We start from the raw sequence: 19,234 nt of genomic DNA, 5'->3' as shown, positions 1-19,234 counted from the left end.
ATGTTGTAAAAAGCTCAATTAAATAGCCTTAGAAACCAAGCAGAGATTCTCTCAGATCTGTCTGCAATATGTAGCTCTCCTAAATGTAGGTTTCTCTCTCCGAGCATCCCTTTTCTGCTCATTCCTTTAGCCACTGAACCCACGGAAAGCACACTTAAAAAAAAAGAAAGAAAGAAAGAAAGAAAAAAAAAGAAAATTAAAAAAATCTTCCGTGCTTTCATGTCTTGTATTTCATACACTTGGCCATCTTGAATTAATAGGAGTCAATGAAGATACACATTCTTAAAAACTGCTGCAGCTTCATTGGTCTAATCTATGAACTTTAAAGACCTTCATTTTATGAGCTTTCCTCAGGGTAGGTATTTCAATGTTCTAAAAACAGGGTTATGGACTGTTAAGTTAAGCACATGTTCTGCATCAACATTTTAGTTTCAGCAGGTTATTTGGTGCCAAGTTTGCCAGTTAGTATCATCAATCCTGAAATATGTGCTTGTTTGTTTTAACAGGTGTTTTGAGAACAGCACAGGACAGGAGAAAAGCACTGCTAATATATTCATTATCTACTCTTAATTCTGAAAATCCCCTTACCCTTCCCCCCAAAAACATAACAAAATTTCACCTCAGGCGTTTAAAACACAGAAATGGAGTTGAAAAGGAGTGTAATGGGTATTTCTGTTACTTCAGCATTCTGATGATTTGTCCACACATTTCTATTTTACATTATTTCCCATCTAGTAATCACAGACCTGGGTTTACACATGGTATGACCCATCTGCTTACAGAAAACTACCTTTTATTGTGCAACTGATGTTAACTGTAGAATAAAAAAGAAAAAAAAAAAAACTTTAGACGATGAAATATAACCAGGGACTTTCACTCAGTCTGTTCGTCTGAAGACCATTTGTTAGTGTTTGCATCAGAGGACACCCAGGGAGAAGAAATGAAAACCATCTAAAACCAAAATAGGCTTACCCACATCAGTTGTTCCACACAACCAAAATAATAGCTTGCTCTTAGAAACGAATAGCAGCAAAACATAACAATAAGATTTACAAGCACACACACACACACACACTGCTGTCACGTTTGTGGGTCAGTTGAGATGGTGCATCACAATTTTCACAAAATCCACATGCATAGATACACACTTCTTGCAGGTGTTATCTCAGACTTGGTCTGCTGAGAAGTGAAGTGAATCCCTGCAGCGACGTTTGAAGGTTTAAAAGCTCAGTTTTTTGTTTCTAAATGCCTATGAAAACATTGCCTATGCTCAGAGGCCTTTTAAAACAAAACCAAAGCTTTTAAAGCTTCAAAAGCGGTCATGGGAATTTGCTCATCAGGAGGGAATCCTAAATGAAGGCCAAGATTCAGTAGATTCCCCTGGATGTGACAAAAGCCATAGCCTGTCTGCAGATCTACTGTTTCTCATAACAGATGTGGGCTGACTCAAGCAAAACCTGACAAACCTTTGCCCATGCTCTACATTTTACAAAATCTAGTTCTAGAAGATTTAATCCTCTCCAGTTTTGTCCTACTGTTCTCTGCCACACTATATTAAAACCAAACAAACCCCTACTTTTGTCAATACTTAATGTAACTAAGAGAAAGACCACCCCTCAAAGTCATCAACTTAAGAAAAGAAGGGCAGGGGGGGAAGCTAAGCTTGGAACTTCTATTGTTATAACCTCAAATACATACAAGAGAGGAAGGAAACCAACTGACAGTTGCTTTTTAATATGAAAGATGATATACAGAAGAAAACATTCTAATGCTATGTTAAAGGCATAAAATACTCTGAATTTTTTTTTTTTTTTAAGATCAATATTTTCTACCTATAGCAGTCTAACAATAAGGTAAGAAGTTCTTAACAAGTGTTTTAAAGGACTGTTACAAAAAAGCAGCAAGAAAGTAACATTTGGGTAGATCAAGGCTGCTGAGTCAGTTATTTAAAACATAAGCCTGGTGTAAATGAAGTCTTTCTTCTGAAGTGTGAGATATAGCTTTTACTCATTTTTAAGGTGAAACACACAAGTAAAAAAATCTACAGTTTCACCTGAATTTAATGGCAACATTGCTGCCCACCATGTAACTAACATTCTCCCTTTTCTTTTGGATGCAATAGTCTCATTTTGTTCATCCAAGTCACACCACACTCCCACGAAATAGGACAGACAACACAAAATCAGCATGGAGAAGGTGTAAGAGTATACAGCATTATATGGTTTTGTGTGTTCTGAAGCAATATCCTTCCCAAATGATCTAAAATAAAATGAATCACGCTATAGCAAACAGCTGTTTGATGGAAGATTGGAACAGAAGACCAACACATGGATCCTCCACTGGACATCTGGCCATGCACGGATGTATCCTGCTCATTACAGCCACAGTTTGAAGTAGTACCCGTATGTCCAAGAGTACTACAGTGGCAAGCAAAACAGGCCCAAGTGAATTGTTCTAGGGTTTGCCTCTGCTGGAGAGCGCTCTTTGCATAGTTTACAAATTATGCGCTACACGAGTTCTCAGTCTCTTCAGAACACCTGAACCTTACAAGGACTTTCTCAAAGGAAGTACGTAAAATGTTTATATGTGAATAAATAAGGAAAAAAACAAAACAAACCACACACACACCCCCCTATTAATAACACAAGCAACTCCCCTGAGATCATGTAGGGCAGTCATAGAAAATAACATTAAAAACAAACTCAAATCTATATTCTCTGGCTATATGAAGAAAAACTTAGAGATAAGAATTTCTTGCCGCACAGGCACAACAAGATTGAATCAATTCTGCTTTCAAATATACAAACTGTGCTCCCATCAACTGCCACTGAAGTCAGAATTTGACCTATTGTGTACTTTACATTCACATCAATGAAGCTGGTAAGAATGCAGAAAATTGCTTTAGAAAGATGTAAAATTCTTTACTAGTTCTAAAATAAAAGGACATCTTATTTCTTTTAAACAAACCAGACTGATAACCATTTGGAAGAGCTTAAAAGAGGGTTGACTGCCATACAGTAAACTTGAATTTTGACAGTGTGGACTTCTAGCTAAAATGACATTCTCTTTGGTGGTCCTAGGACTGCAGGACTAGTTTACAAGAAAGCAGAGAGAGGTTTGAAACCAAACCCTGAATGTCACTGATGAATTATCAGATTAGAAAGGCCTGACTATATAAAACATATTCCTGTCCAAATTCAGATTCAGAAAATAAAACAACAAATAAAGGGGCAAATCTGCAGTTGAGCCTGAGTTATAGATTAATAGAATGAATGAAAGATCTTAAAAAAAACCCAACCAACCAAGCAAAAACACAACGCAACAACAACAGTAAAGCCCTTCTTTCATAAAACTTTGCTAATAGACAGAACTTTATGCCAAACTATCCTCAAAGCTGGGAATGTGAACTGCTAATAAGATCTAACTCAGGGAAATAATTAAGATAACCTATTCATTGCTAAATGAAAGTGTTTCATCTATCAATGCAGATATACACTACAGAAAATTTTATGGAAGTGGATAAGGTAGGATGAATTTCATTATTCTGAGAAAGAAAAAAAAAAAAGAAAATAGACACATACACAGTGATTCGCTATTAACTACGTATAACTCAAGTCAATAAAGTAAGTTTGTGAACTTCAGGGAAGTTCAGATACTGTATCTTAAAACTGAAAGGAAACAGTAAAAATCTACAAGTAATTCAAATCTAAGGAACTTTTTACACTAATAAGATAGTCTTTGTTATTTTTTTTTAACTGGAAAATTGCATTTTTACTTCTCCCTTGGACTGAAATAGGAGTACTGCAGTAATTTTTCACTTTTTAAATCCTTGCACATGAAAATGACAAAAAACTAAAAATTGTAAGCCATCTGAAATGCTAGCACAGATCAGCCTATCCCATTGCCCTGAAATTAAAGATATCAATATGCATTAAGCATTTTGGTAACCTCTAAATCAAAATTTAATTTTGTAATACTTTCAACTTCGGGAAACTACCATTTTACAACAAATGGATAAAATATTGCTGACAAAAAATAAGACCATTAAAACAAAGCATGAATTAAGACTAATCTAGAAAGATATGTCTATATTTGCTGCCCCCCAAAAAAATGTTACGAATGAGGAATTTCTTCTTACTCGAATATACTTTTACATGGTGACAGGTGTTCTGTACAAAATGTATTAAGTATCTGACTACACAAAATGGATCTTGAGTGTAAAAGTTACACTCCTTGGATTTTACATGTTCTATGGACTCAGTAATTTTCCTTCCAAAACAGCTTTCTTTACAATCTGATAGCAAAGAAATATGAAAAAAAAAAAATCTTGATATAAAACCTGTCACCCTCCCTTTTTACTTTTCACAATAAATGTATTGATATAAAACACTGGAAGATCACAATAGTTCTGGGGCATGAGGTGGCTGCACAGCATACATGCTTGTTTTAAGCAACTGAATTATGTACCCAGAGAAATGAGAGTCCATGAACACCAAGTAATGTAATCAAGTCAAAATTCTTGTTGTCTCAATGAAGCACTTGGGAGCACTGTTTGAGCACCAGGACCTCAGTGTGCTGGGTACTGTATAAATAAAGCAAAAGGACAAGCCTTCTACTTTTTTTTTTTTTTTTTTTTTTTTTACTGGCAGAAGCCCAATGTAGTTCCATTGATTTCAGATGTATTAGCAAGGAAGGGTCTGATCCAAAGCTCACTGAAGTCAACCAAAGTCTTTCTGTTGATTTAACAGGCTTTGGATTAGTCCCTAAATAAGAACAGATTTTGGCTCAGCTAAAGGATTTCACTTAAGCCCTCTGCTTGTTCAAGCATCTAGTAGGAGCTAAGAGAACACTGCAGTCCTACTGAGTAGGAGGCTGTGTTCATCCTGAACTATCCCCTTTAACAGATGTACGAGGTCAGGAGTCCCACAACATAGACAACCGTTGGTAAGTGGTAAATCTGAGGTGGGAGGAATTAGGAAGGAAGCTCCAAGCTGAAAAATTCTGATTTGTGCTATTTAAACAATGTTCCATCCTTTTTAGGCAGCAGCGTAAAATTAGACGGGGCCTTCATGTGAATTTCTGAATTTTATGCTCATAAATTATTTAAAATCTTAACACCAAGCCCTGCAATAAAATTATATGCAGGTATTTGCCATATTCACTTCTGCTAGACCCCGTGCAAACAGGGGCTGCCTGAAATCTAGGTTTGACCAACTTATAGCTGCATGTGGAGAGGCCCAAGGAAAGTTTAAACCAATGTAATTGCTTAAACGAGTGTAGCCACAATAAGCTGGTGAGCATAAAGCAAGGTTGTAAGGAACAGAGCACTCTTGACTTTTTTAAGAATTAAATGCCAGGGTTGTCAAAAAATTTCATGGTGCAAATCACATCTTAATAGAGATTTTGCCGAATTCCCCTCTCTCACTTTCATGGCTGCTCCACCAATCCTTGTCAGTTACAGCAAATGCTCTGTTTACACAAGAAAGTAGAAGACCCCCATCCCAGCCTGTGCATGAGGAATGTATAGCACCAAGGGTGTACAAAAGTAACCATCCATGAAATAATTTGAGCTCTTTCCACAAGTTAGGCAGCCAGCAGTTCAGGACAGCACTCAGTGCAAGTTTGAGCATCTGGAGTTAGCAACAGGCTTCAGCCTCAGAGCAGCTGGGCAGTCAGTGGAGCGGGGGAAACCACTTTGTCTTGCTCTGCCCTGTGCCCACTACTCTGGCTGTAGGTAGGAACAGGGGCACTGGCACCATCCTGCCAACGCTGCCACCAGATGACTTCCCTGTCTTCGCTCTTCATGTTGGGGTAAAGACAGCTTTAAAAATAACCTAAACACAGCCAGACTTGGAGGCTGTCGCTTATAAACCACCCAGATGTGACAGTAGAAGATGAAGAATCATTTACTTGCTCCAACTCCACATACACCTGCACATGGGGTGAATTGCTTTATTCAGTGCAATCGAAAAGTGAATTCCTTAATTCTGAGTCTACTGCATGAGTTTATTCTCTCCAATAGATCTGAAAGAGTGTTAGTATTTAAAAAAAAATGAACCAAACTGAAAGCACAAATTTATTTTTCTCTGAAGCTCACTTTAACATTTAAAAAACAACAAGGAAAAATGTGTTTCAAAATTATCCTGTGCAAATAAAGCAAACTGGTGTTTATTATTATTTGTCCTCTAAAATGTAAGACATGATGAAATTTCATTCGGAAACATTAGGAAGTATTAGACTTTTACAGCTATCCTATGTGTCTTAATGGCAGCAGTTTATACGGGAATTGTAAAACAAACAAACCAACCAACCAACCACACTAAAACAAAAACCAACCAAACCTACAAACAAAAAAAACCTGGGTTTTTTGTGTGGTTTCGTTTGCTTGAGGTTTTTGGTGTTTGTTTTTGTTTGTTTGTGGGCGTTTTTTGGTTGTTGTTGGTTTTGTTGATTTGTTGTTTGGTTAGTTTTGGTGGTGTTTGTTTTTTCTTTGTTGTTAAGATAGGACAATTATGCTTTGCTTTCATTTATTTTGATGTGTTTGTCCCAAACTTTGCATATCCGAAAGCAGCAGTGCCTGTTATTGCTACTGATTCTGTGCAAGAAGGATTAGGATCTTAGTGGATAGTGTCTTCCTCCACTTTCCTCTGAGAAGGAAGAGCTGCTTTTAACCGATCCCCACCCCCTTCCTCCAAACTTTCTCTGGACAGTTTGCCACTAACTCAAACAAAAGACAGATCTTCCACAAATACCATAGCTATGATCAAGACAACTAGTTGGCGCATTTTAAAATGTTATTCTAAGTTCCGTAGAAACCCAAGTTACTAAATATAGATTGTTTATTAAGACTAAAAGCAATAATGAACAACAGTAAAATAGTTACACAAAACACTATAAATTCTCCCTCCTTCCTGAAAAATACATGTGCTCTATTTCATAGTTAACTAAAACCTCTAAATGTGAAGCAGATTATTAATCATATTGCTGCCAGTTCTGATGCCCTAAGCCTTCCTCCTCTGCCACCACTGTCTGTGTACATGCTGAAAACTCTTAGGCAACAGAGCAGGGGTCACGCTAGATCTTCTCATGCCAAAATAAGAAAAATCAATGTCTGTATTTAACAGTCAGAACTACTGATGTGCAAGGTGACTAAGCAAGGTGTTCTACAGCTCTAGAGTACTAAGGAAATCCTAGGGAAAGAAAAATGCATTGCACAATCTTGTTCTAAGCAAACATTACCCTTGGATCCCCAAGACCTAAATATGAACACAGAATCAAGTTTTCCTTGGTCTACATTTACTATGCTTGTTCAGGGGGAGAGAAAAAAACCCACAAAACTAACAAAAGCACTGAACAAGGAATACACCTATATAGCGATACACCAATTTTTAAACATTGGAAAACATCACTTCAGACTCCTCATTTTTATGCAAATATAATTAAAGAACCAGTGATGTGATTCATGTCATCTTTTACTGCTCAGTTCATAAGTCTTATTAATTAAAAACAATATGAAGTTAAAGATCAAGGCTATTTCATTTACTCCTTTTAGTCTTTGTTGAAAAAAGAGGAAGTGTTAAAAAAGCAGCTCAGTTTACAAATGCAACATATCCAGTGCTTCTTTTCTGAAATTCGGGGAGGCCAATGCAAGAGTGCACTTGAATTTTCTATACAGTCCTGCATTCCTGTAATATAAGCGCAGTCCACTGACAGGACCGTTTCATAACATTCATGCAACATCTAAGTACTCTTGTGCCCACCGTACAGATGGGGAAGCACACACGTCAGAGAGGTCACGTAACAAGGTCCTATTGGTTTCAGTTCTGCAGTTCATTGCTCCTGGGTAGACAGCCATATCCTTACCTCATGGCAACAAACTCAGGAGCTGCAGGCAGGCCACCAGAATAACAGATGTCTTCCCAGTGACCATACTTGTTATTTGGATCATGCCTGCAGCTACCGGGTTAGTTAAGGTGGCCATCACCGTTTCCTGGTATGACTATTCTGCTTTTTTGTAGTTCCTGTAACACCAGAAAGCTGCAACTCTAAGTTTCTACATGTGTTGTCATATGTATGTTTTTATTGCTGTAAATGCTTTGCAATATTAATTTACATCTTCTACTGCGAGAACACTTATGCAAGGCAGTAGAAACCCCTGGTTAAAATGATATCCTAAATCAATAGGCACTCATCTGATTTTTAAAATTCTCAGCTTATCAGGACTTACATGTAAATGGCTTGATTTTTTTAGAGAATGGAAATCCTGCCTGAATGATACAATAGTTAAGCAAAGAAAGGAGAAGGTAGAAAAAAGGAGAAATTACTCACTTCAGCCTATAGAAAGCTCCCTGCAACCTCAGCTTCAACTTTAAACTCTAGTACTAGTTAACAAGTTTGAGAAATAATGTATTTCAACACCAGACCTGGGTTTATTAGTACCCTGTGACCTATTACTTAAATGATAAGTAATTTTATAAATTTAAAGCCATTGTTTTTCAGTAATTCAAAACCAGATTGGTTTGAAAATTCAAAACTACAAACAAATGTGTCAAATCATGTTAAGAGCCATCTAAAGGCAGCTGTCAAATTTCCTTCACCTGTCCTACTTCTGCAGATATAAAAGCTGCTCAGAAGCTGAAGCAATCATGGAGAGGTTAGTGTTCCTCTTTGCAGGCGAAGTAAAGACAATAAGACAAAAGGCTCATGTATTACTATGCGTAGTGCCATAATGCAGTGTTTGATGCTATAGAGGGCCTTCAACAAGTCCTGTACAGCCAAAAATCAATTGAAAATCAGCATGATAACAGAGCATGAGTTGCCCTGTAATAGCCTGAAGCCCCCCAAGGCTATGTGGGTCCCTTTCATCTGCCAGGCTGCACTGGCGCTGGGGGAGCCCAGCCTCCCCTCCCCGAGCACTCTGGACATGTCTGTGCCTTTTACCTACCGCCTTTACCTTGCACAGTAAGGAGAGCTGACAGCCTCAGTGGATCTTTTAAGCTTTCAAAAGTGGAATCTGATTTTTCTTGGCATAGGTTTAGAGGCTTTACATTTTCTCTTTTTAAAAAAAGAATAAATAAATTTCTGCTCTAAGTAAACCTACTGATTTTGGACTGTAAACACCCCCAGCATGAAGAAGAGCCCCCTGATCCTATGGTGATTCCTCTGTCATGTTTAACAGTACAACTCAAGAAGTAAAAAGAGAAAGAAACTCTGTTAAATTCCATGCAAATCGTTGTGAATGCAACAAAGTGGGCCTACAAATATTTCACTCATATGGTAAGTTTAATTTCAATATTTTTTAATTACTTTCCAACAATGTCTGGTTTCTGTTGAATTTACCCTACTACTTAGCATTTGGTGCAACCCCAAAAAGATAGGATACATATGTCCCCTATTCGCAGTCTTGGCATTTTTACCTTAACTCAGGCATTGAAGTGATTGGTTTGAAAAATTACCTTGCTGATTAGCTGGGCTTTCTGGTAAATATATAGTGTTAATCCTTAAATTCTGCATATGACATAAGGTATACAAATGTTCTGTCTGACTCAACAGCAACATATCATGGCTTAAGGAGGACATGTACGCTGATCTCTGTGAGCGCAGAAAGAGCTAATTGGGAGTTAGATTCAGTGTGATTATCAGCTTGTTTATGATAAGGGAGTACTCTTCTGAATAGCACTGTAAATTCATCCCTGATTGTGGTGTTAAACCACAGCTCATTTCCCCCTCTCTCTCTCTTTTTTTTTTTTTTTTTTTTTGGTTGGATAGAAGGGGCTTTAAACTATTTTGGCAGATGATAGTGTCATGCTTTGATTTTCTTCTGTCTTAAAAAATAAATCAGCCACATGAGTCCGATGTCAAATTTCACTTTCTAATAAGAGAAAGGCACATTTTAAGTGTTTACTATAAGAACACATTTGGGTAATTTTTCCCCATGTCATTAGACTGACCCAATTAATACGAAACGTTTCTATGCTGCTGGAACAGACCGTGTTACAGAAAGAGCCATTTGCACAACCTGTTCATGATTATGGGCCATAAGGACACAAAGATGGCATAGACATTTGCGGACCATCTGAATTCTTACAGGAGAAGGGGAAAGAGGAAAAAAAAAATTATGTTAGCTGACTGTTGTGGGTCATGTTTTTTAATCCAGAGTATTGGACATGTAACACAGCAACAAGAGCTGATCATTTTGTTTAATCACCTTTTGGATCTTTGCCAGATGGTCTCTATTGAGAGCGCTGCAAACAGAGAGAGATGAACTGCGTCTAACATGCCACTAGAGCTTTCCCGTAAATGTCTGAGAACTGAATCCAACAAGAATTTAGTCTCAGAGCAGAAAGGGATACATTTAAAAACTATGTGCATTAACTATACTTCTCCCCATAGAATCCTCACTTGGCATGAATAATTTACCCTCTCTTATGCTAATGGGATCATGAAAGTATCCCTGTGTCTTTAGTGCAGCTATTCTCAGCTTTCAGTAATTACCCCACCCAGTGAAAATAACATGGCTTCTGCAGCGGCGCGGCCTACCAGTACCTGGCAATTAGAAAGATCATGGCTGACAGAGGAGAGGGCCAAGGATGGACACACAAGCTCCAGCAGCCTCGGGAGCAGTTGGAAAAATTAAAAGCCTTCCACTGTGAACACCTCCTAGGCTGCTTAGGATCAACACGGAGTGAGCAGCTCCTGCAAGGGCATTTTTAATTTTAGTTTTTAACAATGGTATAGAGGATTCTAAGGTACTGTCCAGGCACCCAAATAATAAGAAAAAGCAACATTCTTTGGTCATCAACAGTTAAAAGAAAGTTTGTGGTTTTTTTAAATCAGTGCCATCTTGTTAAACAAGAGAGAGAGAATTTAAAAGTCAATTAATGAGCGCCCTTCAGTATCTGACAATTTTATCAGCTACACAGAGGAAAATTCTGTAGTATATAATTAACAAAAAGTTTTTAAAAACCCGTTACAAAGAACCAGGCTTTGACCTCTGTCCACAGCACTCCATGCTAGGTAGTTCACTATGTAAAAATTATCAGGCTAAAACATCTGGGAAAGAAAGCTATGAAACAGCAGGGAACGTGGCTGGTTTATTGTTTATCTTTTGTTTATGAGGCAGTATTCAAGTTTAATTACTACTCTAAATTAAACTCTAACAGGCATCAGGAGACATCCCTTTACATGACTAAGCTAAAAAAAAAAAAAATCCAGAGATTCCAATACTAGATTTTTCAAATAAGCTGGCACATATAGGAAGATATTAGTCTGTAACACAGGAAGACGTTTAAACACTTGCTACTGTAGGTCTGAATGTGTTGCATTATGAAGTCATTAATATTGTAACAAACATACAATTATAATTTAGCAAATGGGATGTTATGTAACATTTGGAGGCAAATCAGGTTAGGCTGAGTAGGATCAGAGATGGAAAAAATGGCCCAAGGGGGAATCCTACCTTTTTCCTTCTGAAATACAAATATATAAATATATACAGGACACATAAAGACATATTTAAAAACACCCAGGAACGTGAAGTCAGAGGCAAACCTCCCAACAGTAACAATCTCTCAAGTAAAATTGTTAGATATTTTCTCTGAACATTCACCTGCAAAAGGGAGGAAAGAGTTCACTGTGTTTACCATAACAGTAAGTGACCAGTTTTAGATGAACTTAGCTGTAGGAAAAAATAAAAGTTGAAAGCAACTAGCAAAAGATCATTCCAGATGGCATCTGTCATATTGTATTTAGAGTTATTTTAAAGAGATTACTGCCACTATGAAAACATTCCATTGACAGAGTTTTCTAGGCTGCATTTGAAACCCCAGCACAACATACTTCAAATACAGAAGTAAATGTTTGCCAATGCATATATAGAATTTTATCTATATTTAAAAATAAAAATCTGCATGGAGTAAGAGCTATGAGTGAGGTGAGAATCTTAAATACAAGTATAATATTTTAAATGCTGCCCCCCTTCTAAACTTTAATTTAAGAAAAGGTGAGGAATCCACAGATGCCACGAGCCTGATTATTAGAAAACTGTATAGTGAACCTTTGCTTCACTATGAAATTTTAATGCTACTTATTGAATAGTGGGTAGGGACATAAATATTCCCTGACTCCAGCAATCAAACAAAAACTGCAAAAATATGTATTTGTTCATGCAGCAGACAGAAAGAAAAGAAAGGATATGGGGATACTAAAATGTGACTATATTTAGCTAAGCTGGTTCTGGCATCATTATGGTTAATGTGCATGTGGTGTGCAGTGTGAGCTCAGCAGTTACTGGGCCAACTGTCTCAGTATTTCTGGGAATTCTGCCTATTCACAGTGCAGGGATTGTTCAATTGCTGCAAAATGTACAAAATGAATTTTACAAAAATGAATTGTAAGGAAGGCCCCATTACAACGATTTTACAGCAAAGATGTCAACATCAATTTTTCTTTCATGCATAGCTAATGATTAAAACAGCATATTCCATTTGCCTAAGACAATTTATTTCATATTGGCACATCAAAATATTGAAATACAAAGTTATCTTTACTCTACCCTTATTATTCATTGCTGCTGAACCCACACCATTGTTCAAACCATGAAAAAATAAAGCAAACTTGGCAAGAGACACTTAAAACAAAGGCTCATCAATATTCCCCAATTTGTCAACATCTCAATTACAGCAATGGAAAAAATGTAAATTTCATGTGCTTTGAACACTAAGGGGTCTATTCTTCTGTCATTGCACATGCGTAACTCCCATCACCATTAATGGAAATTACTCATACATATCAACACAAGGACGGGCCCCTCAAACTTGAAAGGAAAAGATGAATTAATAAGGGCTACTCTCTTCCTGTATCTTCTTAGCTGAAAAAAGTCATTGTTCTTTAAGAGTTTTTCATACTTCATACAGTTCACCTTTACGAGAGCTGTGGCTTCTGAAATAATGCATCTCCAGTGAAGCATTATTTATTAGCAAGTTTGATTTTTCACAGTCTGCATGTTTAAGCCTTTTTATTAGGAATTTCCTTTCTCACAAAAGACGACTCTTCTTCCAATAAAACCATACCCTATAGCTTTATAGGTAAAAATACAAAGGCATAAAAATATGTTCTGAATCCTTATGATGAATATGCATACTAGCCTCAGCAGGCTTACCTATACATACAGCACTAGGAAAAAGAAGTTTTAGTATTATCTTCTGGATATTAAACTGCCAAAGACTTTGCATGAATGTATTAGTAGTAGTAGTAGTACTATCACCAACATATCCCCCTCCTTTTTCTGAGTTTAGTTCAAACCTTTATGCAGTTTCAGCATGGTTTTGATAATAAGACAGGACTTCAGGCATTATCAACTAGATTTGTAAACAAATCTGATTTGTATACCATCATTATTACAAGTTGGTATATAATGAATAAGAAATAGACTAATTAATTTTTCCAACATGCATAAACCCAGCGATGTAACCTGGCATGAACATGTAATCTTAGCTAACATCTTAGTTGACTTTGTCTCAAACCAGATGATGAGCATTTGCCACAAAGTTATTATGGACAAATTCATGGAAAAAACATCAAGTTGTCACAGAAGTGTTTTGAAACTACTTCAAGATATTGTCCTAGATGGTAGCCTCAGATGCTATTTATAAGGGAGCAGATCTTCATTCAGCAGAAGTAGTTCCATTGAAGGAAAAACAAACCAACCAAACAAAACTAAAAACCACACACACCACAACCATCAAACTAAAAAAAAAAAAAAAAACAAAACAACCAAAAACCACCACACAGAGGAACTACTCACATGGGTAAGGCAAAGTGGATGCGCTACCCATTTATTATTTTTAGTGTTCTATAACCTAGAAGAAGTTTCTAATCTCTGGCTTCTCACAGTCAAGTTTATCACCCCAGGCCTAAGCCTAAAAAGATGCTGAACTTCCTGAAAGGTCCTGAAGAAATACAGCCTCCATCTGACTTGGCCAGATCAGGTCCTTTGAGTGGCTGCACTAAAAATATGACAAATCAGGTATACAATCCTGGTATCGTAAATATGAAACTGAAACTATTCCCTGGTGCTTTCCTGTAGACCACATGTTTTTAAACCTTAGAAAGATTTATTTCCCACTTTTCATGCATAATCTGCCATATTCATTATTTGAAATATCTCATAAAGAGATTAAATAGGAATTAAAGTCTGGAAGCATCATATCCATCACTGTGGTACAAACAGAAGCTGAATTCTAGAAGTCATTTAGCCTTGTATGTGAAGGCAGTGGCCTTTTTCACTTTGTTTCACGAAGAATAAGGAAAACATAATGCCCCAGAAGACTTTCAGATGTGCTTTTTCCCCTCCAAATAAAAGGGTGGATGATAAAGCTACACACACCTTTTAATCTTCTGCTTAGGGTTTTTACACATATATTCCCTGGCAAAAACCCCAGGGTCTTCTCTCTCCCCTCCCCGTCTCTCAGCCCCTTTCCTGCCATCTCCCTTGCTATAACTCAGCTAACCCAACAGAACCAGTCAGTTTTAAATTTCAGTTGGGACCCCAGTGACCTGTTAACGAATCTACAGAGAGGAGAAAAACTCACAGTGTTGAGTTATGCCTGGTGTTGCTAGCTGACTTGGAGTCAGAAATGCTTGAAGCGTTAACGTAATTGCAAGAATGTGAAAAATGAAGCGTTGGGCTCCTGAGCAAAGCGAAAGGTCAAAGCAAGCCCTACACAAAACAAGTCTCTGGAAGATGGCCTCATTAGACCATTAAATCAGCTGCTTCTTTTTCTCCTTTGTAAGATGTTTAGAGTGTTTTATTTTTATTATTGGATATATTTAACACTTTCTCTTTCCAGGGCAGGGGTGAAGCTGATCAGACCTACTATATAATTACTATTCTCTGAAATAGTATTACATGGCATTGATCTGCATTTGTGGATCTGAACTGTGATAAAGTCAATAAATGCTTGGTAGATCACAGGTCACTAGTAGTTTAGTTTGCTAGATGATCAATATGTTGTATAGCTTAGTTTTCTGTTGAACAAGTGAGGTGACATGTTAAGAACAACATAGACACTCACCACTAATAAAATTAGGATAATCTTTCAACATTTACTGCCTGAAGGCCCTTTCCTTAACTCTTTCAATGCCAGCATGTTTCTAATAACAGCAAACATTGACTAGATTAACCCTTTTGATGCCAAAGGGCAGTCAGACTGTTGTGGAGAGACTGCCCTCCATAAACAAAGTACCTACACCTTTCTTGTTTGGTTCTAACTTTTAGAATGATGGATGGATTATTCTGTATAATAAACAGATCCACCTCATGCAGAGAAAGTCTGCAAAAATAATGTCATCACTCACCCAACTCCTTTCCATCTCCCCCTGCTGCCCCACCCAAAAAAAAAATTAAAAAAAAAAAAAAATCACAAGCTGCGCATCGTAGACTCAAGGCAAAAGCAAAGACCCCTGGAAAGAGTGTTCCCAAGATCCAGAAATCCAGGAGAGACCGACTTCAGTTTGAATCAATCTCTGCTGCTACCACGTACCAATGAAGGAGACACAAGTTGCTATTATAACCCAAAACTCTCCAATGAGCTCCCATTCCCAAGAAATGCTTTGGGGCAACTGGAATGTTTAAAGCAGAATTTGTGGATGGTCTTGACAAAACTGCAGGGAAATGAAGTTTACCCAAGTAAGTAACTGCATGAGAATATCCCAAGAGGGCATCTACCCATCTTGGCATTGCCTGGGACCAACTCACTGCCAGTTCAGGAGTTATAAAGTAAACCCTGCCCCCCTCAAGGAAGCATAAGGAAAATTCAATACAGACTTCCCTCTATTTAGTCTTTCCCAGGGTTGAGAGAAGGAGAGCAATCCAAAGCTGTCTCCAATGGGAATTTTGCTGGTGCTGTAGGATCATGCATCTTTCAGCTGCCAGCAGCTGAGTGGAATGCTGATTTGCCACTGGACGGCTGCTTCCCTTTAAAAGGCCCAACTAAGCACAAAGGAAAGCATATGAGCAATGTTTTACCCTGCTAGACCGGGTAGAACTAGTGATCAATTTGGCCCTTCAGCAGTTGTTCCCCTTCTACAGAAATAAGTGTAACAGAGTTGTTTAAATCAGATATATTACCAGAAACCTCAGTCTCCAATAAGAAGTTGGTTTAGTTATCATCAACTACTTTTTCTCACGCTTAGCAATATTTCTCAAGCACCCCGAGTTAAGTGACAAGGGTTTGGAGTCTAGCGAAATGTAAGATCCCCGGATGTTGATACAAGGGATCATTTTACTTCAAGCACGGCTCGATGAAAAAACTCTTCTAATTTCTAAGGGGTTGCTGGGACAGAGTGGCAATACAGGTATGAGGGAATTTCTCACCTAGGTGTGGAATAAACATGCTGTGGCAGATGACTTGGAGGAATCACTTTAATATATGTAAATTAGCATCTGCTACACCGAGCATCTTAGCCACAATACACAACGTAAACACTTGATAAACAGTAAAGTCTTCGGCCAGATAATACACAACACTGATTTGCTGCGTAACAGTCAAGCGCTCCCTTTCCTCAGCTGCTGAAGCTGCAACAGTTCATAGCGGGCCTCGTACAGCTCTAGTCCAACCACCCAGAAAATATCCCACGTGACTCATGTTGCCATTGGATCACACCCTGTGCCATGGCTGCTTCCTATCAGCAGTAAGGTTTCCAAAGTACAAACAATTCATATAAACAGGAGACAAGTCCAAACCACCCTACCAGAAACAAAGTTCACAAGTTCCCAGAATCACAACGCATACGACACCAGGTCGAGACAGACGAGGGGATCTAGCTCTGTGCCAAGCAGCAGGGCACGTGAGAGATGCAAAATCACGTATCTGCTCCATCTCCTAAGTGCAGCAAATGTCACGGTAGGAAGCGGCTCACAGAGCAAGGCTGGTCACGGCAGCTCTAGCCCTGAAGGCTACTCGCCTCTCCAGTTTTGGGATCCTGCATGGCCAGTTGGAACACAGACCTGTGGGTTGGCTCTGTTGGGTGTGTAAACCCCATGCGAGGGAAACACTGGCAAAACACTGCAGATGCACAAGATGGGGGAAGCGTATCATAAAATCTTACAAAGGTAATGTCTCACTATCTGAAGCTTATCATGTTTACGAAGAAAAACAAGAATGGAGCCCACTTTAAACTTTGTTCTTTAAAAAAAAAAAAAAAAAATAATCAATTCTGAATCAAGATCCAAGAGTGACAGTAGAACATCTTTACCCAAATTTTAACACCAGAAGCTTGACTCTTACACCTTCTGGAGTCACTTACACCTCTCTAATGAACAAGTGTAAAACATGATCATATCAGAATGATAGCCTTTGACACTCACTCAGCATGGATGCTGATGACCACATACAAGGTGCAATACAGTAGGAAATAAACCAAAAAAAACCCTGAAATAATAATCAAACCTCCTGAACCCTGGAGAAGGCTTTACTGTACAGATACAGTAGAGGTTTTACAGTTCAGGTACATCTCTATTTTCCGTTCTGAACTTACATTTTCAGAAGCCAAAACAAGTCTGTACAAGCAAACATTGCAAGAAACATTTCTCTATCCAATTTGGGTTTTACTTCTACTTTATATAATTTAGCAGTTTCATAACTTCATCTAGGAGTCTCTTCCACAGCTAAAACTACAAGTTAAATTCTCTGTCTATAACCCAGCTCAAACAACTGCATCACAGCTGGAGAGTATGTCTGTCATTCTGTTTACTTACATCACACAAAAATAAACTGTAGATAACCAAATTTGTAAAGGAATTGGCAGAACTAATCAATTGTTATTACAAAGCTTGTTTGAAGATTAGATATTTCACTTTGAAATAATAATAAAATGCAGCTAAGTGGGTTAGGAAAAGGAAATACCATCTCCCTAAGTTACAGCTGATTATACTGCAAGTCTGCCACTCCATGTTTACTCTAAGGCAGATGTACTGATATAATAAAAAAAGCTGCAGTTATTTTAGTCATGCCTACTTTGTGGAGGGAAAAAGTTTGACCTTTTACCTTGCTCGCTGCTGTTGTCTCCGCTCTGGGAAGCGTGGCCCCCACTGGAGGGCCCCGGTGTGCCTGCCGAGTGCGTTGAGGTTGCATCATCGTGGTCTCTCCAAGATGAAGGATTCTGGTGTCAGAGTGCCAAGGAATTTTTTCCACAGTTCCCATTCCAATAGCAAATGAAGAACAGAAAGAAAACCGGGAGAAGAGGGGAGGAGGGGGGGAAAAGTATACACATTAGCATTTGTGAAGCGTGCCAAACACTGATACTGTTTGCACAGTGTAATAATTCTTCAGCAAAGACAAGCAGAGGAGGTACAAAGATATACTTGGTAAAATAAAGGACAGATTTTTTTTTCCTTTTTTTAAACTTTTTAAAGAGTTGTCTGGATTTAATTGTTTGAATAGCACTGCAGAAGAATATTTCAAGCAAGAAAAAAAAATAGTATCTTTTTATGTTTCTTCATGAGCTCTACAAGAGGACAAGGGCAAGAGCATCTACCTGCACAGTTCACGATAACTAGGTGTTCACAGGACAGCAGGACAGTTGATATGCAAACCATCTCCCCACACTTTGTTTTTTCAGACTGACAAGGGATGGAAGGGTAGAAGAAGAGGAGGGAAACTGTCTCATGAAGTAGACGAGAACGTGCATGGGAGAGGAGTGTGTTGTGTCCTCACACCCTACCCTCTCTCTCACCCATCTGAATGATGGAAAAACTTCAAGCAAATGCAAAGTTGTGAGGGAAAAAGTAAGCTTTCTCTGAAAGATCTTATGTACCAGGAAAGATGCTTCCTCACCCCCCACCATCACCTTGATATGACACATTTCAAAAGTCTTTCTAGATGTATCACTCTAACAGTTCGCTTACAAGTATTGTCAAGAATAACCACCAGGTGATTATATAAAATAGCATGTATAGTGATTTTTATGTAATTCTTTCTACATTATTATGCATAAAACATGACAAAAGGGAACACAGAAGACAGACATACAAAGTTTGCAAAACTGGGTTGAGACCTCAACTACTGTACTTTAGTCACATGATTTATGTGAGCTTTCTAATTTATTGAGTATTGGCTTTCCCAGAGTGAGAAGCCGCTATTTAAAAGGATCAGTGAGGAAAACTTAATGTTACAGTTTAGTGCTACTTTGTTGAGTGTATTCGCCTCCTGTCCTCCTCCCCTTTCCTGATCAT

General features: G+C 38.1%; 1 protein-coding gene across 4 annotated transcripts in view; it reads right to left on the bottom strand.

Annotated features, from left to right (window-relative positions):
• MEIS2 (Meis homeobox 2) overlaps positions 1-19,234 on the bottom strand; it is a 172,799-nt gene that overhangs the window by 138,204 nt on the left and 15,361 nt on the right. For all 4 annotated transcript variants that reach the window (XM_065839790.2, XM_065839789.2, XM_071809347.1 and 1 more), the window contains exon 7: positions 18,048-18,162. In XM_065839790.2, coding sequence (XP_065695862.1) covers positions 18,048-18,162 — 115 coding nt within the window. The remainder of the gene's footprint in view (positions 1-18,047; positions 18,163-19,234) is intronic.

This window comes from Patagioenas fasciata, chromosome 5 (assembly GCF_037038585.1).
Source record: "Patagioenas fasciata isolate bPatFas1 chromosome 5, bPatFas1.hap1, whole genome shotgun sequence".
NCBI lineage: Eukaryota > Metazoa > Chordata > Aves > Columbiformes > Columbidae > Patagioenas > Patagioenas fasciata.
Note: the sequence above shows the minus strand (reverse complement) of the source record. Positions and strands in the feature narration are given on the sequence as shown.